The sequence below is a fragment of the Populus trichocarpa genome, chromosome 5 (assembly GCF_000002775.5).
Source record: "Populus trichocarpa isolate Nisqually-1 chromosome 5, P.trichocarpa_v4.1, whole genome shotgun sequence".
Classification (NCBI taxonomy): Eukaryota; Viridiplantae; Streptophyta; class Magnoliopsida; order Malpighiales; family Salicaceae; genus Populus; species Populus trichocarpa.
In genome coordinates this window covers 19310682-19335089 of record NC_037289.2, presented here as the reverse complement: position 1 = coordinate 19335089, position 24408 = coordinate 19310682, and the positions used below count along the sequence as shown (strand labels likewise).

General features: G+C 34.7%; 1 protein-coding gene across 5 annotated transcripts; it reads right to left on the bottom strand.

Moving 5' to 3' along the window:
- Window positions 1–342: 342 nt before the first annotated feature.
- On the bottom strand, window positions 343–7873 carry LOC7469193 (ACT domain-containing protein ACR3). 5 transcript variants are annotated; one of them, XR_008059367.1, is made up of 10 exons: window positions 7553–7872; window positions 7279–7345; window positions 5346–5461; window positions 5172–5217; window positions 4558–4672; window positions 4221–4288; window positions 3468–4079; window positions 2649–2753; window positions 1139–1573; window positions 343–913 (listed from the first exon to the last, which is right to left on the bottom strand). XR_008059367.1 is itself a non-coding variant. In XM_024600470.2 (10 exons), exons 4-10 carry the CDS (start codon window positions 5414–5416, stop codon window positions 1253–1255), a joined length of 1338 nt encoding a protein of 445 aa, XP_024456238.1. In that variant the 5' UTR covers window positions 5417–5461; window positions 5752–5897; window positions 7279–7345; window positions 7553–7873; the 3' UTR covers window positions 1081–1252. The 5 variants fall into 5 exon arrangements, 4 of the variants coding, with proteins under 4 accessions (XP_024456238.1, XP_024456239.1, XP_024456237.1 ...); XM_024600470.2 differs by lacking the exon at window positions 343–913 and adding an exon at window positions 5752–5897 and having other exon boundaries at window positions 1081–1573; window positions 7553–7873; XM_024600471.2 differs by lacking the exon at window positions 343–913 and adding an exon at window positions 5752–5872 and having other exon boundaries at window positions 1081–1573; window positions 7553–7873.
- Between the last annotated feature and the right edge of the window lie 16535 nt (window positions 7874–24408).

The window sequence follows — 24408 nt, the reverse complement described above, 5'->3', positions numbered from 1 at the left end:
TGAATCAAATTGTTTTTTTATGTTGTTTTTTTAACCTCATCTTTCAATATTGGGCTGGTTAGGGATCGAAATTTGTAATTTATTTCTATTTGCTTTTCATGGGTTATCTCGATCTTATGACCCGAGTTGCAAGTTTGACATGTTAACTGGAGTCATTTTTTTAAGTTATTTTTTAATTGATTTTTTTTAATTTCTATAGGGTTATTGTAGTCTCATAACTCGATTCATGAATTTGACACGTTTACCCGAGTTGTTCAAGGTCAATCTAATATGCTGTTGTTTTAATATTAAAAAAAGATATCATTTTAAAATTTTGTTTTTAAACCAAGAAAATCAACCAAGTTACATCAAGTAAACCCCTGTACGATTTAATATTTTGCCGCTAGAGAAAAAATATTAACAATATTTAAATAATTTTTACATTAAAAAAAAATTGACCCTCAAGGTAAATCTTCATAAATAATTTTGGCTCCCCAAATCCAAGTCTTCAAACATGGGTTCTTTACTGTCACGACTTGAGAACACTTCTATTTTGATGGCCAATCCTTCATCAATCAAAGAAAGTTACATGGAGAACTATTCTCCGATTAATATCTCTTATATAGTACAGATCGGCAACGATGGCGCCGATGATGTGCTGTGAGCACTGACAGCTTGACAAATGCCAGTTCATATTGAAGAGTTGCTTATGAAATTATTAGCACAGATCAATTTGAAGGTCATCTTGAACAGGTCATTGCTTAGGCACCGTGACCTCCTTCTTTACAGGCTTTACTTGCGTTCTACATCGATACAGAAACGTGTTTTTAACTTCATTCCTGTTGGATCACATGTTTTTTAACCAAGAAAACACGCCATTACCCTCTTCGCTTGTTCTTCCTTAATCCTCTTTCACACCTCTTGTTTATTATACCTATTAAAAAAACAAACAAACAAGCCTGAGACTCGTGATGATTTCAACGGCCATCTACACATATATTATTATTAATGCGGGCCTTCTATCTAATACTGGGCCAAGCAACCAACCTTGTGGGCTAAGTAAGTCACTGAACCACCATCAGATTCCGAAAGTCGCAGAAATAAAAAATGGAAAGGAGAAATAGAGTTGTGTTCATAAGTTCAAACTTCATGAACTTACAAGATTTATTCCTTGGACAAAAAGTATATTTCAAGCCCTGTCCATACTTTGTACTGAACAGGTTTATTGTCCTGTACAGTTCATTGTTTCTGTCACTGCAATACAGAAATGTTCTCATGCCAAGAACCTTTCCAGCAAGTTCCCAAAGAAGAAACTTGTTTTGGCCCATCCTCTAGCTTCGGGTTCTCTGGAACTAACCGGTGGTTTCTTCACATTAAGCATCATGGTGTGCCCGATTTCTCTACGAAGGGCTTCAATAATCTTCATATCCACTGGGTTCCCAGAAGCATCTCTCACATAGAAAACATTCATTGCCTGCTCTCCTATTGTCATGACACCTGCTCTTGAAACGGATAATCCATTCTCTCGCAGAATTCTTGTGACTTCAGAAAGCAAGCCTACTCTATCCTTTGCACAGAGCTCAAGGCTCAAACCCTGATATCATGGTGAAAAAATTAAGTGGCAGCAAGTTGCGGGAAAATAAATATATGTAATCTGAGCAAGGAATGCACTCTGAAAGAAAAAAATTATGTGAAATGTGTCACTGCAGGCACTATCATCTGTGTGGCTTAAATGAAATGATATGAATCCTAACTAGCGTAAAAAGAGAGAGGAAGGAGAAAATGCTATGCCCTCATGCTTCATTTGAATTAACCCCTCATGCTTTTAAAGCAAAGAATTTATCAAATTCCGTAATAATATCAAACAAACCTAAGGTCTTATGATGCCCGCTACACAGTTCTGCATATTGAATATAATTCCAATCTCTTTTATTCTCTTACTTCCACCTTAAGATTGGACCTAATATCCATACCAATTCGCATCTCTCAACTCTTGCAAGTTTCTTCGTTGATTAGCAATGCTGATTTCTGATTCATCAAAAAGAAGAAAGAAAGAAAACGAAAATAAAAGGCTGACAAGACTTTGGCATGCTGCAAGTACTTTGTGTGGTGATAGAGGTCAGGTTGCAAAAGATTACAAACAAGGTTGACATCTATTATTGATGCTATACTGTTGCTACAAATAATTAGATGCCATCTTCATGCTGTTTTCATTCCCAACTTAGTGAGCCTAATTGACATGGTTTGGAAGCAAAAGTGATTTCAGAAATGGTTATAGACGAATGTTTAAATTAACCATGAAGTAAAGTATCATGTGAGAATCCCAGTTATAGACTTTGATAAGCTTTGAGCATAAACTATTGCTATATCTTCTTGCTGTTGTCTCTGTTTCATTGAATTCTGCTAAAAGCCCATAGCTGAAACATGTTTTTTGTTATCATAAAGGATTCTATCATGAAACTTTTTCCAGGACAACAACTCAAAGATTCTGTTATTTTAGCTTAGCATTAAAGACAGAGTACAGCATCACCTGGAATATACAACATGATTCTGTTCTAGACTATACAAGGGGGAAAAAAGAAAATAAATAAATAAAAACCACTAATTTTAGCTGAACCATGAAAGACAAAGCACAGAGAAGTTTACCACAAGGTAGAAAGTTTACTCACCTCGCTCACTCTTCTTCTAATCGCAGCTTCAAGGCATTTGATAACCCTGTCCTTCTCCCCTTCAGTATCAAGCACGCAACCATCCATATGACGAATATAGTACTCCTACAAGTTCATATAAAGGCCAGTTGCTTCAATAAAATCCAACAGAGGCAATGAGATTTACCATAACTGTTGATAGGGTAGTCATTTCAATCATTTGAGTCAACAAATGAGCTAACAAGTATTAAAAATTAATAAAAATCATGTTTTGAATATCATCATCTAACACAATTTTTGAGGGATTGAGATAGTTTTTTAATATGGTATCAGTCTTGTTGAACAAACAGTTACGAGTTTAAATTTTACCATTCCATTTTATTTAATAAAATTAAAAACAAGATAACAGAGACTTTTACTTAAGAAAATATGTTAAATTAACATCATCTAACAATTTAAATTTTTAAATTAAGATTTTTTTGACAATAAGCAAATGAAGTGAATTTTTTTTTTGTATTTCATTAGTTAAATTTCTGCAAAACACAAGCATAACGTTGCTTTTAATAAGATAAAAAGAAGATGAATGAAGTAAAAAGCCGTATAAGCTAGATAGATAGCTCTAATGATCAAAGCGGTCGGTAAAACATCATCGGAAGATTCATGAGCTTACTAATCTTAAATGTGAGCCTACACACGCAAACAGACTCTCTAGAGTCATAATGCATGCCTCACATGATCATAACTAGAAGATGATGCCTTTCAGGAAAAGAGAAACGTTTCTTAATTTTTCTTTAAGTTGTTAGTTAACCTGTCATATTCCTTCAGTGGGGAAAAAGGTACCTGTGATGCATGGGGGGCATCAGATGAGATTGTAGCATGAAAAACTACATATTGCATATCTGTGAGAGTGCACACTATGTCAAACATTAACTTGGCACGGTCTTTGCATCTAACAGTGACCACGGAGTATCCTTTTTCCTCACAATGCTCAACTGTGATCTTTGGCTTGAAGGAAGGAGGATCGTGAATCTCAGTTGCCACTATTCCACCTTCATAATCCCTATCAGCAAACAACATTTGGTGCAGCCTCCGGTCAACATGAGTGAACCCCATGGAGAAACTAGTACGACCCTCCTTCTCATCATCATCACACCCACGTAGAATGTTCTTGAGCTGGTCCTCCATTGCAGACAATCTAGTTGGGTCATCTACAGCACGGGATGTGGTGTCATCATTGACATAGACAACACATGCTATCCGCCTATTGTGGGTCCAAACTTCAGCAGCAACCACATTGAAGTGAAGATTGGCAAGGACAGCTGAGATTTCAGATAAGAGACCAGGGCGATCCCTGCCAGTGAGTTCGATGGCAGTGTGATCACCAACAGAGTGCACTCCAACCGGTTTGCCTGACCAAGTAGTCACTTCTTCTTGGCCCTTCGGTCCTAGAGCCTATTGTATTGAAAATACTATCAGTTAACACAGGCGCCAATATGGTTCAACTCTTTTCCAATCAGTACTGAACATCCTATATTTGATTATTTAAAGCACGGGAAAGCACTTAAGAGGAAAAAAAAATTAGGAATTGCATACCTTCTCTATGTAGTCAATGGTTTTAAGATCCGCAATCTTCTTTCCTTGTTGGTCAGTGACATGAAATACTGTGGATCAGAAATACCAACTTGTTCAGTGTGACCAAGGGAGAGATAATTCAGCAGAAGGCTATAGTAATATGGTGCCTTGTTTTGACCACTTGTTTTAGAGCCCATTCTTTAGACTTTTAAAATCAAAATATGGGATATAGAAAATTCGGAATTAGCTGAAACATGAACTGATTACAGAAAGGATCGTAGTAAGCATATGAAGACTGGCCTTGCATAGTCATTGAGTATGAAGCCAACAAGGGAAGTCAATAGGAGCATACACATACCGTCCATGAACCAACCACCATCTGAGGAGATATAAGCTTTGGTGATAATGAGGTCAAGATCGGTTAGGATTTGCACAACTTCCAGGAGAATTCCTGGTTTGTTCATGCTGTCAACCTAATACATCGCATTCCATGCATTTTAGTTTACCATTGCTGTGTGATTATCCAAGAGAAAGTTATAGGAAGCATAATAATTTGCTTTGTAATTAATAAAATTAGAGAACATGAAAAGAATTAGAGCACACAAGCATGGAGGGAAATTTGAGAACAAAAATCATTTCAGTAGAGGCTCCTCAAGCACTAAAATACTAGAGAAGAGGGGACACATTCTTATAGTTTGATAATCAGCAATTTGGCATGCTCACCCCCACCATTCATGCATCAAAATGACTCCTGCTAGCCTATGGTGAAATTTTACCCACCCATTCATTATAGGTTCTGTTTTCATTTCTATCAAGGATTTATGCCTACAAAACCTGAAGCTCCAATTAGTATTCAAACTTCAACCGGCAGTGTTATTGGACTGAACAACTATAAAAAAACTCAGTAGGACTTGGCTCTAAGCAGAGTATTACTGACCTTGATGACCATGCAATAACAGCAAAAAAGATTACCTTAATAAGAGTACTGTCACTGCAACTAGTGTTGTCCACAGATACCCTGAAAAAAACAAAAAAAGAAAGGAAGAAAAGAAAAGACGAGAGGGAGTTAGATAATGTGGGAATGTACAAAGAAAAAAACGAAGCCGAATCTTGGATTGATTTCATTTAATTAATTCTGTTAAGTACCTTGGAGGATTAATCCTAGTGCTCAAGTTCTCATACTCAGGATCAAAGTATGGCCAACAAACTTTAGCCATTTAAGCAGTAATTACTTTCTCCAATCAATGAGAAAGCTTCTCCTCCTGTCACAGCAGTATTAACTATTAACATTTGATAAGTTAAATGGCACACATCCTCTTATCAGTAGCCATGCCATGTCTTTTTCAGCAGACAGCACTAATTTCATCAACAGTTAATACTGTCATACAGTTTCTGTAGGTAGGACTTTGCGAATTGAATAGCATGGAACAATAATGATTTCAAGTTTATAGTGTAATTGAATTAATGCAAGACAAGCCACTTGCAGGCTGAAGGAGCTAAATACCAAGGACTTTTCACCAAATCATTACAAGGAAATATTTAAGAGCAATACCCTGTCCGAGGCTGGCAAGAAAAGGTTTCTTGATGATTTCGCAAGCTAAGCCCTCGAGTCAGTGCAGTTCACAAATCCCTTTTCTTGTTGACAAAACATGCTTACATGGTAGCACTAATATCTACGAAGAAGTGAACGATCCAACACTATGAACACGTAGTTGCACAAACCATTTAGCAGAACTCTCAGGAAAATCTATGAAGAAACCCCATGTCTAAATGATAGTTCACATCACAAGAATGCCTTACTTTCATTGATTAGTCAACCTCACGCTTGTAGGGCTTGAATCCCACGAGATTTTAGTTTTTGGCAAGGGAATTTAGTTTTCTGGTTACAATTTACAAATCAACAAATATTATAACATGCCTTACAAGTAGGATTTGAATCTTGACCTCTAAATCTTAAGTGACCATTTGAGATTTGAGAAGCCGTCTTCCACCGAATTAAGGCATGGCATGCTATTATTGAACTATTAAAGGTTAACATGTAAGAATGTGGAAAACCCTACTGACAGCTAATTGCTGAATGCCTAGTTGGTTTGGTTTTATTCTCTACTTTATCTTTCATCTTTTTTTGTTTGCTCTCCTTTTGAGATTTTATTATTATTTCTTTTTTGTTTCATAGCTGAGAATTTTCATTCAGACAAGCCTAGACCACCCAATCCCATCCCATAAGTTTTCAATTACATTACCCCAGTGAAATCTTTTTATTTTATTTTTTGCTACAAGGAAAAGCAAAGTTAAGCTCTATCACTACTCTCTTGAAACCTAGACTTTAAAGTGCTAATTTGATCTAAAATATCCTGTATTAGTCAAACTTGAACAATTTTTCTTTTTTTCAAGGTGCCCATGAAGATAATTCAAGAAACCCCAGTTTCCAAACTGTTGTGTGTGAAAAGAATATAGTAGAAATCAAGATTTAAGTTTTAAGAATACAAGGATTGATGTTCAGCTGAACAAAAACAAGAGGGACCAGAGAAATATCATAAAACTAAAGAAGTCGGACCCACGGCAGTGGTTGCCATTGCAATCGAAGCTGAGCTTGGGCAACAAAACAAAAGGTTTGTTGCCAGTATTAACTTTATTGGTTCGTGAACCAGCCAAGCAGATTCAGCAGAACAAAAATCTATTTCTTTGACACAAAAGAAAAGGGAAAGAATTAGATTCGCCAACTTTAGCTACCATCATCGGTAACCTTATTCTTCATTTGACCACCCAAAGCTCCCTCCACTTTATGTATTAGTTTGATGCATAAATCTTATTGTCAACATGAACAATATCATACCAACTGCTGAAGCAGAGATTAGCACCTTTTTTATCTTTTTTTTTTTTGTGAAATTAATTCCCGTTAAAACAGAAATTTGCTGCCGTTGATGCAGTGAAAAGTTTCCACACTTTCAGTTGGTCTCAATTACGCAAGCAAAACAATATATATATGGACTCTGCCACCATGGACTATTGGTCAAAAGACTCATTAAAGTTCTATAGAACTAGAAGAGAAGATTTATGTATACATATAAGAACGTACCAAAGAGGAGCAGATTTGTTGAAACTTGATGAGTAGTGTCCAGATGAGAGAAATTTGGAACTGGAACCTGCCAATTTCCAGGTGGAGTCCACTTAACAAAGAAAGTGCATAAAATATCGAGAGTTTTCTTTGAATGAAGAAACGTATTCTTTCAAGAAAACTTAAAAATTCTGGAGCTTTGGGGGATTTCGAAGTCTAAACAGAGAACTAATTTATATATCAAAGACCCGAATATAGAACTGAAAGAATTTCCAGGTTGTCGGTTACCACTAACCTTTGAGGTTCCTTCCTTCCAAAATTCCAACGCTAGAAAAAAAAAAAAAAAACAGAGAGCCACTTCACATCTTCAAAACCCAGAAAAGGAAGAGGAAGAGAGAGGGGATATTAAAGAAACAGAGGAAGTGAGTCAAGTGACTAAAAAAGCGTTGTTTTGTAGTGTTCTTAACTCTCTGCTTTCGACGTTGGAATAGCACTTGCACACTAATTTTGAGCCATTCCTCTTCTCTCTCCAATGAATGGTGGAAGTGGGCAGTGAAATTCTTTCTGAGGAGGAGGAGGAAGAGGAGGAGGAGGAACTGAATCAGACAGCCACTTAGATATAGCGTGGCATTGAAGGTCTTAACCCTTTAAATATTAATTAATTACAATTAACAATTCATTTGCTATTCAGACATGACGCGGCGACCGAACACCTTTCCTCGAATTTGGATTTTTGGTAGGTAGGCCCAAATATTTGTCACCCTTATTTAGGAGCGTTAATGGAAGATTAGTTAGTTTTGCAATCATGCTCCAGTTGGTTTTTCTTTTCAAGGAAAACTCCACTGAATTTTAAGGGTTTTGTTTTTTAATTTTTTCAATGGATTACGAGAACCTTCAATATTTAAGTTAACATTATAATAGAGAGAAAAGAGCTTACAGGCTATATTGTGGTTTTTACGAAGGTGTATTGAAAGAGATGATTAGGCATTGAAAAAGAGAATATGTTGTGAGAGATAAAAAAAACCATAGTCCAAACCATAGTTTTCAGACCCGACCTGGTGGCCAGCCCGGTCTAAGACCCGGGTTCAGGATTTTGATCGGATCACCAGGTCGCCCAGGTCAATTCTTTTTTTTTTTAAATCAAAACAACGTTATTTTAGTAAAAAAAAAAACAAAAGTCAACGGGTTGCAACCGAGTTTTTGACAGGGTCACACCGGGTTTTTCCTTCCTCATTTTTTTCTTCAACCTAGCCCGGTTTTAGCCCCGGGTCGGCCGGGTCCCAGGTTGTAGTCCACATCAATGTCCCATATTGAAAGGATCTCGTTCTCAAGTTCAAACTTCACTAAAAAATCATAATCCACCACAAATATTCTTTTATATGTGGTCCACCCCATCATGAATCCCTAACATTTTTATGTAGGCCACCTTATAATGGATCCTTAACACAATACTTTTATGTGGGCTACTTCATCATGGATCTCTAATACAACACCTTTGTACAGATTGCTCTATCATAGATCCCACTATTAGGAATAAAAACTGACACAAATAGAAACAACACACTAGTTTTGAGATATTTTTTTTAGGGAGAACCTCTTTATCCTATCTAACATAAGCACATCCAAATTTGCAACCTTTTTTGATCATGGTTATTCAACATAATATAATAACTAATCACCAAGAATTATTGAGCTCTAATACACGTTCTTAATGTCCTCTAACCAAAACCACAAGGAATTGCTGGGCTTTGATACCATTTAATACAGTCAGGAGTAAAGCATAACGGGGTTTGTTATATGTCAAAATCCTCAAAGACAAAGAACAACATAACTATAAAAAGACAACTAAAATATTTAATTTTTATTCATCCATGTCTTCACTTGTCAAAGAAAAAAATAAACTAGAAACACTATTCCCTTCAAATAGGAAAAAAAAATAAGAAAAGCATAATAATATAGAATAAGAACATAAAAATAGGAAAACATAAGATCTTTCTAGGAAAATATCTATTTTCTCAAAAAAGCTCACATATCACCAAATAAGTGGCAGGGTATGCCCCGACCCCACTCATGTATCTGATGATGATGTGCGTGAGTTAGGCCTAAAAGTGAGGTTCTAAAGTTTATTCCATTCACTAGCACCTACAAGCATTTATGTTCGGTATAAAAGAAAGACTTTAACTTGTACCTAGGTGCGAACCTCTAACCCAAACACAAACATGTTATTTCATCTTTCGAGAAGTCATTATGATATGATCATATGGGTGAGAATCCGTAAGGTCAACATATAGGTGTGTAGAGATAGACAAAAAGGCTAATGATTTTTAAATTTTGAAACTAGATAGGATATTACCACATGTCTTGATGATAAACCAATATTTATATTATGCTGGGTTATATATAAGTCTATTACTACCCTCATTCTTGTCATTTTTAAAACATTAAACTACCATTTTGTTCTTTTTCTAAAGTAAAAAGATTTCAAGAGAGAGTTAGAGAATGACCACTATAAAGGGATAAAAAAATCCATTGAATCACCATGAAAACCACCAAATCATGCCAAGATAGTCATGAGAATTTACCTTGTTATGTTATTGACCTTCATAAAAGAGTTTTAGTGGTGTTTTATTAGAATTCAATGTTTGTTAAGGTTAGTCCGATTTTTCTTCACTTTTGTTTAGACGTAATTGATTTATTTTTAGTAGAATATGGGTTAGAAGCTTCCCCAAGTGGGGAGACCCTTAAACCATCTAGATCTAGTGCTAAGAAACCCTTAGAAGGGGATATAAGACCTTCAATAAAGAACTAGGCTCTTCTTATAATTGTCAGATGACCTAAATACTAGTTAGAGGATATCTAGCTTAGCATTACCACTTAGAACAAATAGGAGACATTACTAGGGTGCATAACTAGGATGTCTTTACATAAAAAAGAGGACAAGTAGATAGCCTAAAAGCCTTGTTTAGGGAAAATAAAGATCATTATACTCTTCTATATGTTTAGATATAGGTATGTGTTCCTCTTATTCAAGTTTTCTTAAAACGTGTTTTTTATTATAACTTTTGTATAAGCTAATTGCACTTAAATGAATAGGTCATCATGGTTATCTTTGATGTGTACATGAGGCAGCTTAGTGAGGAGCCATTACTAATAGTGTTTAGACATTGTTATTTGTTATTAAAATCCATTAACAGAGGGTGTGAACTAACCTAGTTCTATATTTCTTCTTTCTAAGCCAAGGGTCTTATGTTTAGGATGCTCCAAAAGAAAATATATTATATGAAAGAATATAAAGAAGAATGATATATTATGAAGTATAGAGAAAAAGTCTCTATATGAGGGACCTAAGAGGCGTGAGGGCGCCCCATATTTTGAAGATCCCATAAGATCTCTATAATTTGAAATTGGGACTATCAAAGATAAAGAGGCTCTTATATGAACATTTATTCTAATCTATGTTTGAGTACAAATCAATCTCTTGGTGATGAAATTGTCACTAGAGAACAATTTAGTGAATGTGTCATTAGAAAACCCAATTTTTTTTCACTAGTTTCTCATATATTATCTTTTTATTGGCGTAGATTGACCAAATTTAGAAGTTGACCAAAAAGACTAAGACAATTGACCCCTTAAAGAAGGAAAAGAAGGATATGAGACAAAAAAAAAAAAGAATTAAGCTTTTGGTCCACCCGAAAGGTGAGAATAGAATTTAAGGCCTAGGCAGCCTAAAACCAAGCCTATGGGGGTAGCAGAGAGAATATAAGCAAGATTATGAAGCAAGATAAAATTTAGAGGTGTAGTAGAGAGCCTGGCAATAAAAAGCACAAGAGGGCAGAGAAAGATGTTTCTTTTGACTCTTCAATTATAAAGCATAAGATTTCTCCTAATCCAACTATATTATCTAACACTCATCTCGAGAGCAGAATCGTGACTCTCTCTCCTCCTTAACCTACCCTTACTATGGTGACTCAGCCTAGACCCAACACCTTAGCCTGGGGGATACGAGTGAAGTTCATTCCTTTAAAACCACAAATATTAACTAAAGAGGGCTTATGTCACTCTCTTTGAGCAAAATCCTTCTCTTTAAAGGTTTTTTTAAGTTACCTGACATCCATGTAATTATTTGTTTGCTCTAATTCCTTGGGGACACTTTTAAATGGATGAACACTAAGCTTACTAGTTATATACACCTCTCTACTCTACTTATGTTTAATGCAGGTCCTAAAACTTTTTAGTTGTGGTTCCTTTTTAATTCTCTTATATTTGCATTTAAGACTCTCTTTTTTTCAAGCTTTTTAAATATAAGTATATAATACCCGCTACTAAGAAGTTAGGGGGCGATCAGATGTTCACACCATATTGTCGTACTTAAATAGAAATGAGACTTTGAAATAAAATGAAAAAATATATGAAAAATTAGAGTTACCACCTAGTAATTAAAGAGAATATATATATGGACATGAAGTATGGTAGGGTAAGAAAAGAAGAAAATGTTATAAGGTTTAAAAATCATATATAATATTGGAATCATTATGTAATAAATTAAATTTTATATTCAATATGATTAAAACAATAGTGTTAAATTTTCTTAATATTTTTCTCCATGTCACTTTCCAAAGAAATTAATTCTCAAGTGGGTCCTACAAATTTAATGGTTGAATTTTTCATGAATAAAAATTACTCTACTTAAAAAAAAACTTTCACGTAAAATAAAACAAAGTTTTCTAACTTCAAAATAGTGTTAGTAATAACTAAACTAAAAAAAGGATAACATTAACAATATTTTCAATAATTTATCACATTTATGCTAGTTGGAGTTGGAAGTGGAATCTAGCTGAGATTATGGGCAGGCAATGGTTGGTGAGATTTGTTGATAATATATAATTCGTTTTATAAGATGCAACCATCATGTTTTTAGTTTTTAATTAAAATTTTTTCTTGATACCAAAATATATCCACAATATTATATATTTTTTTACCGCAAATTAATTTAGAATTCTACTTCAACGCAGCAAATATCCCTGACTAGTTTATTGTTTAAAGCAATACGAATCAATATCGACCATCGACTGATCTGTATTCTCAATACAACTACAGATAATGCTGATGGGACCGTTATGAGTAAATATGTATTCTTCAAAATAAGTGGGCAACTAGGCATAAAAAACTCTGGGCCTTTATTATCGTGGGCGTGGGATGCCCTTCACAAAAGAAGAGTAAAAAAATAGGAAGTTGGGTCGTTATTTGACCTAAAACAGTAACCGAAATAACGAGGCAAGAGTTTTTACATGATTCCATGCCAAAGATATCAAAATATATCTTAAGCTAGCTTGAGGTTTGTCAATTTTGGATGGTGCGAAGGGATGTGCCAAATGTGATAAAGAATCATGGGTCGGAGTTCTTACATTATTTCATTAGCTTTTGTGATTAAGAATTGCATATAAATAGATCCGAGTTTTTGGAAAACTATATACCTCTTTTATATATATATATATAATTTCCGCACTATGTTGCAAGTTTTTTTTTCAACGCCAAAAACGAATATACATAGATGTTATTAACATTTGTTATCATTGAGAAAAAGTTTAATTACAAATTAAAAAGTTTATATGTATATTTAATAAAATAAATCAAGAATTATATATGCTAATAAATTATAATAAATTTATTGATTCAAACCAAAGATTGGGTTAGAAAACTAGAAAAAATCACTACAACATTATCCAGTTTTACCGACGGATTAATTCCGTCGGTGACAGCAATGCAATCCGTCGGTGAAAACAATACCGACGGAATCACCGACAGATCACGTCCGTCGGTATAACAGTCATCGGTAAATCCCATTTCCGTCGCTAATTCTGTCGCAAATAAAAAAACCCACACACCGATGGAAACACCGACGGTAATACAGACGGATACGCGCGCGCCAAAAAAAATTCCCCGCGGGAACATTACCGACGGAAAATCCGTCGGTAATTTTAAGGGTAATGACCGACGGCATTACCGACGGCTTTTCCGTCGGTAATTATGGCATGGCTTGTAATTTTGTTGCAACTCTCTGTGTAATACCGACGGATATTATCCGTCGGTAATGCCGTCGGAAGTTGATCACCGACGGACAATATCCGTCGGTGATGCCGTCGGTAAAGATGGCATGGATGGTAATTGTTCGGCAACTCTCTGTTAAATACCGACGGATAGTATCCGTCGGTATATCCGTCGGTAGGTATTTGAAATATATAAAAAAAATAATTTATTAATTGTAAAAAACCTTAATAAACAAATAAAAATGCATTAAACATTAAAAATGTAAAAGTAATAATATTCATTACAAATTTAATGTGTTTAAAAAACAAAATTAAACTAGAATAGCGGCGGAGCTGGAGGAGGAGGCGGAGGAGGAGGAGGCTGGTTGTTCCCGGGACCATACGGCCAAAAAGAAGCTGCACAAGTATCGTCACCCATCTTTGATCTCATCTCCATGACTATTTGACGGAGCTCATCATAATTCGTCGAGAGTTGTTGATATTGTTGTTTCAACGCAATGAACTCCTCAGACTGGGTGTTCGATACTGATGGAGAGCTTCCAACAGTTGAGACACTACGAGTCGAACGCAAGTTGTCAGCCGTAGTGTTGGAGAGCCCGTAGACCCTGTTTTTATCGGGTCCACCAGACGATCCCGCCTCCATCCACAAATCTGGATCGAAATCTGGATGGGTCGATGGATTGTCCCCATATCTCTCCCTCAACCGGCTATTATAGGTCTCCTGAAAATTCCATCGGTAAAAAAATCATCAAATGCAATTCAAGATGCAATTCAAGAAAATAATAACTTACAAAATAAAATGAATGAACGAACATACCACGAAGTGCTGAGCACGGTTGTCCACGAACTGCTGCACCCCTTTTTGGCGGTCTTGACTCCGCACATGCGTCTCTAGAAACAGCTCCATTGGACTCGGTTCACGTCCAAGAGACGCAGCCTGTAAGGAAAAAATAGGTTGAAAGTTAAATATATTATAAGGAACGACAAATTAATTAACGATATATTTCAATAAAATTAATCTTACCATCCGCTTTGCATGTGCGCTAAATGGGACGGATCCGCCAGTGTGCGTGGTCACCGAACCATAAATTTGCCGGTTCCGGTTGTCGGCGCCAGGCTGTGAGCGCCGTGAGAACCGCTCTGAGGTCACGTGGCTCAATATATGCCGTCCATATTTCCCCCGAGATGAATGGCGGTTTGAATTCCTGCCAAACCGCCACCTCATTCCATCCTTCAAGACCGTTATCCCTCGCATGTCTTTTTGATTTTTTTTTGGTGTCATACCAAAAATCACGCAACCTACTTCCATAGTAACAAATTAGAATTTAAAACATTAAATTATAAAACAAAAATAAATATTATTTTTGATGTTACCTAGTTGCCGCGTGATTCTCTCATACCCTTCTCACAACATTGTTGTCCGCCCTATCCCACTCAAATTTGTTCTGTGTATATAAATAATTCATATAAAATAAAAATAGTACAAGATATAAAATTATAAAAATTATTTATTAAAAATAAGCTGGAAATTAAAAATTAACACCAACCTGAAATCGCTTAAACCATGCATCGATATTAGGTTTCCACTCAGGATGTTTGGAAACCTGGCTCCATTGAAACAATGGAATCTCCATCGACGATTTAAACGCCAATGTTATAGTCCTTGCAGCCTCAATGTTTGTAAACCTGAAATTAAATAAAAGTAGTAATTAATATTAATTAGTTGTTCATAAATTATGTTATAAGTATATATAAAAAAAAACTAAAATCTAAACAAACTTACATTGAGAGGTCATCCTTCCATTGTGCCTGGTACTTGCGGGTGAATTGACCCCGCTGTGAAGGCACACCGCTTCTGCGCTGTGAAACCGCGCTAGAAGAGGCAGCATCACAAGTTGGCGTAGATTCCTCGCCGTGATCAGCACCTAAGGATACGTCCTCCTCGCTGCTAGAAGAACTAGCTGCAACCGTCTTCTGACGACGTGCTGTAGATTTCATTCTACGCATCTACACACATGTATACGAATAATTAACTTCGATTATTTAAAAAAAAAATTCGACAGAGTCTCCCCTGTACTGGGGGGTCCCAAGTTGTTGACAAAATCATATTACACTTCCAATTTTATTTCACATCCCGATCCAATCATCCTGGATCTCAACCCAACTCATCATCATCAACACAACATTTTATTCAATAACATCATATAGAATTACAACTATGAACATTCATTTAATTATTTTATCCTAAATTAAGATAAACTAATAATTAAATGCAATTCTATATATATAAATTAACATTTTTAAAATAAATCAACAATAACAATTATATTTATAAACTAACATTTTTAACATAAATTCAACAATAACAATTATAGCAATACAAACAATAATATCCTAAATTAAGATAAACTAATAATTAAATGCAATTCTATATATATAAATTAACATTTTTAAAATAATTCAACAATAACAATTATATTTATAAACTAACATTTTTAACATAAATTCAACAATAACAATTATAGCAATACAAACAATAATATCCTAAATTAAGATAAACTAATAATTAAATGCAATTCTATATATATAAATTAACATTTTTAAAATAAATCAACAATAACAATTATATTTATAAACTAACATTTTTAACATAAATTCAACAATAACAATTATAGCAATACAAACAATAATATCAAAACTAAAAAACTAAAATTAATAAATAAAATTAAAAAACTAAAAAACACTACACAACACACAAAATTAAAAAACATTATATCAATTCAAAATAAATTTGGGAATAAAAAATGCTTACCTTAATAATGTGTTGAATTTAAGATTTTATCTACAAACAATATACAAAACAAAGAACACCAAAAAAAATAATCATAATTAAAATAAAAAAATACAAAGATAAAGAAAAAAAATACATACCTTTTAAAACTAAATGAGAGAAGAAGAGAAAGGGAGAAGAGAAAGGGAGAAGAGGAGAAGAGAAAGGGAGAAGAGGAAGGGAGAAGAGGAGAAGAGAAGTGAAAGGGAGAAGAGGGGGAGAAGAGGAGAAGAGAAAGGGAGAAGAGGAAGGGAGAAGAGGAGAAGAGGAGAAGAGGGAGGAGAAGAGGAGAGAAGAGGAGGGGAGACGTGGGGGAGAGACGAGGGGGAGAGGGAGGAGACGTTGCGGGGGGGTGGGGGTGGCGGTATATATAGGTAAATTCCGACGGAATTACCGACGGCACTTAATTGATGTCGGTGCAATTAATTTCCGTCGGTAATTCCGTCGGAAATTAATTGAAATGCGCACCAAAAAAGTTCGAAAATCCCGCCAAACTTTTAGATCCGTCGGCAATCCGTCGGAAATGCCGTCGGTGATGGTGCAGACGGACACGTGTCAGACATGCGTGCGGAAAACCCGTCGGTATTAGCGTCGGAAAATCCATCGGAAAGACGTCGGTGAATGTGGCAAAATCCCGTAATTTTTTTGCAACTCTTTGTGAAATATCGACGGGTTATAGTCCGTCGGTATATCCGTCGGTGAAAAGGTAAATTTTTCTTATGTTTTATATGTAACCCTCTCAAAAAATCTTGAATTGCAAACTAAAAAACACACACAACACAATAACAACGGCTGACCCTTAAAGAAGAATAAATATTTCATGTTTCAAATTATTACATTATAAAAATAAGGCTTTATAACATGTTTAGTTAGTCGGAATTTTCATCTTCGTCCTCCATTGAATTGTTATCATCAGCTTCATCGCACTCTTCAATTTCGTTATCATCTTCTTCAACAACATTCTTTTTTCCACTAGTGGAGCTCAGAACAATATTCAACTCCTCTGCGTCAACATCAACAAGACTATCGTTGAAAACGCGAAAATTCAAATTTTCTTCTAAGTCAATCGACGGAGCAACTCAGTATGGTTTAACCAACTCGGAATAGATGTTGCGAAATTAATAAAACCCTGGACACCGTTACAATAATCCATCCTCCGCAATCCTTGGGGTGAGTCCCGATACATCCATGAACGATCATTCATGACTTCTATTGAACCTCTATAAAACATAACAAAAATATTGGTTTTCCCCGATATTATCCAACAAACTAAAACAACACTTATGTTAAATATTCATTATCAATTATCAACTATCAACGTTCATACATACAAATTTATACATATATAAATTTACAGAATTAATCACAACTTCGAAATATAATTGATAACAATTAAACAAGACACTTAAACAAGCTATTAATTATTTATTTCATCACAACGACACATTTAATTCGGTGTAATTCAAACAAAATTTCAACAATTTACAAACAAATATAATTTGACAAAATCTAAAACAACCTATAACAACTACAAAATTATACATTCATACTACAAGTTTCTTTGACAAATAACAATTAAACAAGTACAAACGTTAACAAAATACATATACTAAAACAAGAAAATTCACAATTAAATATTAAAACTAAAAAGGATAGATTTACTTACAAAAAAATGATAAAATCTACAAGAAACGGATATTGTGACCACGTACAAGATATAAGAAACTTGAGTGCTCGTGTTGAGAATAGTGGAGAGTTTGGGATGGGTGTTTGGCTGCAGTTTGGGAGGAGTTTGGGAGGGGAGAGGTGGGATGGGAAAGAAGAAGAAGGAGAAACAGAGGATGAGAGTGTCGGCAGATGGGTTCATATAATGGTTTTTTCCGACGGCATCACCGACGGATTACTTCCGTCAGTGATTCCGTCGGTGATGTCGTCGGTGACAGCGCCACGTCACTGTACGGCTATCACAGTTTGAATCCCTCGGTACTTTCCGTCGGTAAAATCTCCTGACGTCACCATGTCGTTGCGTATTTCCAGACAAAATGTATATTCCGTCGGTGAAACCGACGGTATATACTGACGGACATATTCCGTCGGTATATACCGACGGCATTACCGACGGAATCATTCCGTCGGTATATACCGACAGATTTTGAGACGGAATTATGTCCGTCGGTATAAATTACCGACGGAATTTTTCCGTCGGTAAGTCCGTTGCTTTTCTCCGGTTTTCTGGTAGTGAATGTTATTCAAACCCTCAATAATTTGTGTCTTTCTCTTATGTTATATTTTATTTGTTTTTGTTTAATATTTCTTGCATCTCACATTCCTATTATTTCATAGTTTATTAAGAGTTAATTTTTCAAAATAAAACTATAATTGTTAAATGAAAAGCAAAATGATCTAATAAAAAAAAAAGGATACAAATGAAAAAATAAGAAGTTTGAAGGACCCGATAAAAAAAAAGAATACAAATAAAAAGAAATAATAAAAACTTGAGGTGGTTCATATTGTTTATATGAATAATTTTTCAATCCTGTATAGTGTAAAAATTGATATTTTTTTATGTGAATTAATGAATGTGGTGTAAATTAAAAAAAGAAAAAGAAAATGAGGGTGTGGGGTGTGACTATTTATAGGATGTGGTTGGGTAGTAGTGAGCTCTCTCTTAAGAAATTAGTTGTAAGCAAGTATATAAGTTCTATGTTGTAGGTTGGATAAAAAAACATATTGAATGTAAAAAGTATCAAGGTCATAGAAAATTATTTGATTATTTGATATTGTTATTAATTCTGACTTAATAAATTAATCTTAAAATTTTTTAATTTGACTTCTTGTCTAACTCAAGTCTAAAATTAAATTGCATGTGAGGTACTCTGATATGATTTAATTGACTTAGCGAATCTAAAGACAATCTAGAAAATTGATAAAAAGTTAGTTTGTCTAAAATAAATAAATATTCAAGATGATATTTTTTTAATAATAAAACTATAATATATTGGATCGACATGAACTTTAACCCGTCAAAAATTAAAAGAGGTGAGCCACACCCGAACTTCTTTTGAATTTTTTTTTCAAAATAAACATTTTGACACACATTTGAATTCTAAAAAAAAATAAAAAATAGGGAGATTCCAATCTAGCTACCCTCGTGCACCGTTTCTCAACTTCGAGGCCTTTATGTTTTTTTTATGATTGAGATTTATCTGATTGGCAAATAATCAAGACTTAAATAAAAGCTTACCATGTACATCAAACCACGAAAAGAAATGGGAAAATAATAAGAGTTCCATGTTTCTGCAGTTGTTGCTTTACATGGTCTAGAGCAAGAGAGTTGGAATCCAATTCCAAGCTTGCAAATTCATTAGATATACAAGTAGCAGAGGATTTTCACAATCTCATAGGTTTCCAGAGGCAGCTTTCATCTTTTCAAAGAATTCCGGATCACATGCTCTAGCTATTAAAAGAGATCTCTCGCTATCGACCAGAATCGCAGTGTGCATATAATATTGGGTTGCCAAAGTGTACAAATTGTGCTTTTAACACTCTTATAAAGCTGATAACAACAGTCACAATCGCGCTAAAATCAAGTTGACCTTGTAAGATTCCCCAAAATGTTGTAGAAATGTCATCGTCTGTCTCTGACATTCTCTTTTGTTTTCCGAGTCATGCACACCTAGTTGAAATGGTTTCTGACCATCAGATTTGGAAGACGCTAATCACTGTTGCTAGATAGATATATTGATGGGAGAACCTTTGTCACTTTAGCTCAGTGAAACCCTCGTTCATAAATTAGAATACAAGTGGCTTAACCTGACCCACCAAGTTGATTAATGGCCTATGCTTCCTCCTCTTGTAGGTTCGAGTCAATAGACTTCTTCTTTTGCCCTTAATTAGAACACACTTAGTGGCTCTCTATCGATTTTTGCCATCCACCCTTCACATATGAGCCGAGAGGCGTGCTAATATGTTGGCTTTGCAAAATCGTGAAGGTTCAAAACCACCCACACTCATCTGACCACCTTTAATGTTACCCTAACTTTCAAATCTGGATTACTTGACTCATGCCCTCTTATTTTCTATTAGGAAGTAGGAACTAACGAATTTTGCTAAATATTTGTGTGGAATGGTTCTTTTATAAAGATTTTACCACCATCCTCATCTTGCACCAGCTTCCTCCAAAAAATCATCTTCACCATTGAATGAGCCTTTTCTTTAATATCACTATTTATCTTTAATAGGAAACTGGGGTGTTTGATAAAAAAAATGAATTGTCTTGCATGGAGAGGGCTAATAGAGGTGTTGCCATGGAAGTCAGAGGCAGAAAACAAGGAGTTTGAAGGAGAGCAAATGTTGAAAAATAAAGCTTAATTTGTTCGCATCACTAATAATGACGTGCATCCTTATATACGAGTTATTTGTATGACAAGGCTACTCACTATGGAAAAACCTTAACTATTTAAAATCCTGATGTAGCTAAAATATCTAAGAATACAAGAGCACATACAGGGACAAAAACAAAAAGAACAACTTACAATGACCGGTGGAGAAGACGCCGCTGTTATTGTCTGCATCTCATGGTGTGGCTAGTGGAGAAGATGTCGGTGATGGAAAAAAAAAAGAGAGGACTATCAGTGATGGTTGATTATTGAACGGATGAGAGAAAAATACTAAAAAAAGCTAGGGTAAATCTTGTATATTGTGGCTAATGCCGATGTGGAAGGCTAGCTGGAGTCCAAAACTTGGTGTAGTGTGTGTATATATATTACAAACAGTTTTAAAATCATGATTTTATCGATTTTCAAGTTTTCAAAAAAAATTTACATATTTTTATAAAATTATACTCGAGATTTTAACAACCTTACTACCTAGCGCCACAAGCACTTGATTGATGATTATTACTATAAAATAAAATAAAATTGATTCTTACTTCGAAGCAGGAGTTCACTAAATTTAACAGATTCTCTCAGCTCCTTCTCCTTGATCCCATTAAAGGAAAAATAATGGGCACAAGAAATATATATATATATATATATATATATATATATATATATATATATATATATATATATTATTTCAGTGTGACTGATACAAAAATCTGTAGCTTCAACCCACGAACAACACCAAGAAGATTGTGGAGCAGTACATGAAACGAGCAGAATTTTTTTTTGTTATTGTTGTTTAGGTATTTTTTCCGCAATAATTTCCATGTTAGAAATCACTGCACTTATTTTTTTTAAAAATTGTTTTTACGCACGACAACAAATTTAATTATTGCCAAATATTTGTTAATTTACATCGAGTTCGGTAATGAAGTTTTAGAAGTATTTCCAAAATGAGGGAAGCGATTGTAATGAAAGTAAAGGCCATAGGGGATTCAATTTAAGAGGAGGTGTGCAACACTGGAATCATGCATGCTTGCATGACAAAGGAAGGAGCCTGCCATGATGTCATAACTTTGATTACTGATTCCGATCGAGGTTTTCATGTAATTATGGTATTATTCTTCTCCATCTTCAATACCTGTATCGTCCAATAACATGGGAAATGAAAAAGAATTAGCTAATTGCGATGAACATACAAAGAGAGACAAAAAAAAAAAAAACCGAAAGAAAAGAAGAAGAAGAAAAGGGTGCGAACACTTTAAATGGTTCCTGGGATGGATCCTTCCAAAAATTAAGGATTGCCTCAACGTATATACAACATTGTTGCAGGTACTGTTGCATAGTCTAACTTACAGTAGGTCTTCTGCCTGCTTTCATGCTTTTTGAGCTAGTGCCTAGGTCATGACTTATTAAGGTTTGAAGTCCGGAGACATGACAAGATGTGCTTTGAGAAACTACTGGGATTACAGTGCCTGGAATCTTGAATTTTTCGTAGTTGTTTGATCCTTATTGATAGAGTTATGCACCACTAGATAGTTAGATTTAAATATAGATAGCTAAATTTAAATTTGTATTTTATTTAAATGTATTTTACTTAATGTGTAACTCTACAACTCTAGTATTTATAAATATTACAATATTACAACAAAGGCTAATTTCAAAATCTCTTTATATTATCATAGCAATATTATGGATTCACATCCTTTGATTTTATGGTCTCTAACACATCATTCTCCTCCTTGTTCTTTAATACTATGGTACATCTTTTAACCATTAAATTATCTTTTTCTAACTATCTTCTTTGCATAGTCAAGTATTATTCCAATATCTCTTTGTATATCACTACTAAAAACAGGGGTTATTAGCATCTGAATTTAGCAACGGATAATTCCGTTGCTAAATTCAGTAACAGATTTGTAACGGATTATATATATATTATTTTTTTAATATTAGCAACGGAAAATCCGTTGCTAAAAACAACATAAAGTTTGCAACGGATTATCTGTTGCTAATTAAAAAAATAATTATTTAAATATTAATATAAAATTAAAATTATATAGACCATTGATTACTTTTGATATGATAAAATCTCAACCGTTAATTCAACACCCCCAACCCTTGATTTCTAAAACAGAGAAAACAAAACCAAACAGAGAAAACACCCCTAACCTTTGATATATTAAAATTCATTATCCCCGGGTTTCTAAAACAGAGAAAACAAAACCAAACAGTTGAAAATTAATTAATTCCCAGTCTCCTTCGTCCCTAGTAATATCCATAACTGTAGAAAAATCACCCTCTCTTCATCGATTTGATTTTCCTTTTGTCCCAAACTTTTCATCTTCTTCTCATTCGTCTTCAGCATCGTTAATTTTTTTTCTTCATCTTCTTCTCCTTCATCTTAATAGTTTCAATCTTTCTCTGTAAACCACCAAAAACACAGACCCATGGCAACATCGCACCAGACCCATCATTATCACCCTTTCTCTTTGTAAACGGGTTGGGTTTTGCACTCTCTTCTTCAATAAATTAGGTAATTAATTTAGGATTTATGTTTTTCTCCGTTGCAATTTAACTTACACTAACAAGTTTTAACCTAACTTTCACAATCTCAGGTGTTGTTCTGGACTATGCGAAAGCAATACAGGAAAGTGTTTTTGAGCAACTTCGTGTTGTTCGTGATGGTCAACTACGAATAGTCTTCTCTCCAGATTTGAAGGTTAAACTTTGGAGAAATTCCCTTTCGCTTTTATAAGCTTCTAAATTCTTCAGGAAGTGTTTGCTGAATTCCTGTCTTCTAAATTCTTCAGGAAGTGTTGGCTGATTTCTTCTGTCTTCTGTTCCTCCATTCTTTTGCCAGATATGCTCATGGGAGTTTTGTGCTCGACGGCATGAAAAGCTTATACCTTGAAGATTGTTGATACCACAGGTTACCCTCACTTCACTTAATTAGTTACTTTTAATTCCTGTTGGAAACCGTTTTTTACCCACACTATTTTAGCTGATTGACACTGATATGTTCAATATTCAGTAATATATGTACCTTTTTGTGCACAAGTTATTCATTTTGATGATGGGTTAAGTAGGTTAAGAATTGCTATTTTAATCAATGTTTTTCAATCAACATGCTTGATGCATGTGGAATAACATTGATCAGTGTAATCCTTGTATGTTGTTCATTCGAAGTGAAATTAATTGAATTTGTTTGTGGCTTTTGGTGTTAGCTTGTTAGAAATAATGCTCAGAATCAGTTTTGGTATGAAAGAGCACCATTACTAAGTTTTTATTCTTTCTTCTTACTTGTCATGTCATCTTTATGTACTGATGCTTGTTTAACTCACAGCACTAGGAAGATTTGTGCTTCCATAGAGATGGTCAGTGGATCAGGATCAGATAAATGAATTGAATTGGACCTTGATGTAGCTGATTTTGTGATACTTGTGTTGTAGTTTGATTATATATTTGTTGATTCTATATAGACATGCTGTTAGCAAAGTCTGGTTCGTGGCCCTTTTCATTTCCATAAAAGGCTAAAACAACTTAAATATCCAGTTTATCATGAACAAACATTGATTTTAAGTAATGCCCTGTGGAAACTTTTTGCTTGTGTGGTTGTGTTTATTATGTGTTATTTTCTATGTGGTTTATAGCCCTATGGAAACATTGATCAAGAATTCAGGTTTTTCTGTGATATGGTATCTAGGGGCTATAAGATGATTCCTACTTACAAATATAAATCAAGTATTCAGTGTTTTTCCTTATATTTTGCAGGTAAGTCAGCTTGGTGCTGCAGCTCAAAAGTATCAGGCTGCCACTCAAAAATTTATCTGTCCCAGAGTTGCAAAATAATTGTACCATGTAAGTTGTCTCGCTACATTGTGTTTATTCC

Bases quoted from the DNA above. Each gene is read 5' to 3' on its own strand.
- LOC7469193 (XM_024600470.2), bottom strand. From the start codon at position 5,416: ATGGCTAAAGTTTGTTGGCCATACTTTGATCCTGAGTATGAGAACTTG. The intron at 5,218-5,345 runs GTACTTAACAGA...TGTTTTTTTCAG, and splicing joins ACTAGGATTAATCCTCCAAG to GGTATCTGTGGACAACACTA. The intron at 4,289-4,557 runs GTATGTGTATGC...TCTGATCCACAG, and splicing joins TGGTGGTTGGTTCATGGACG to TATTTCATGTCACTGACCAA.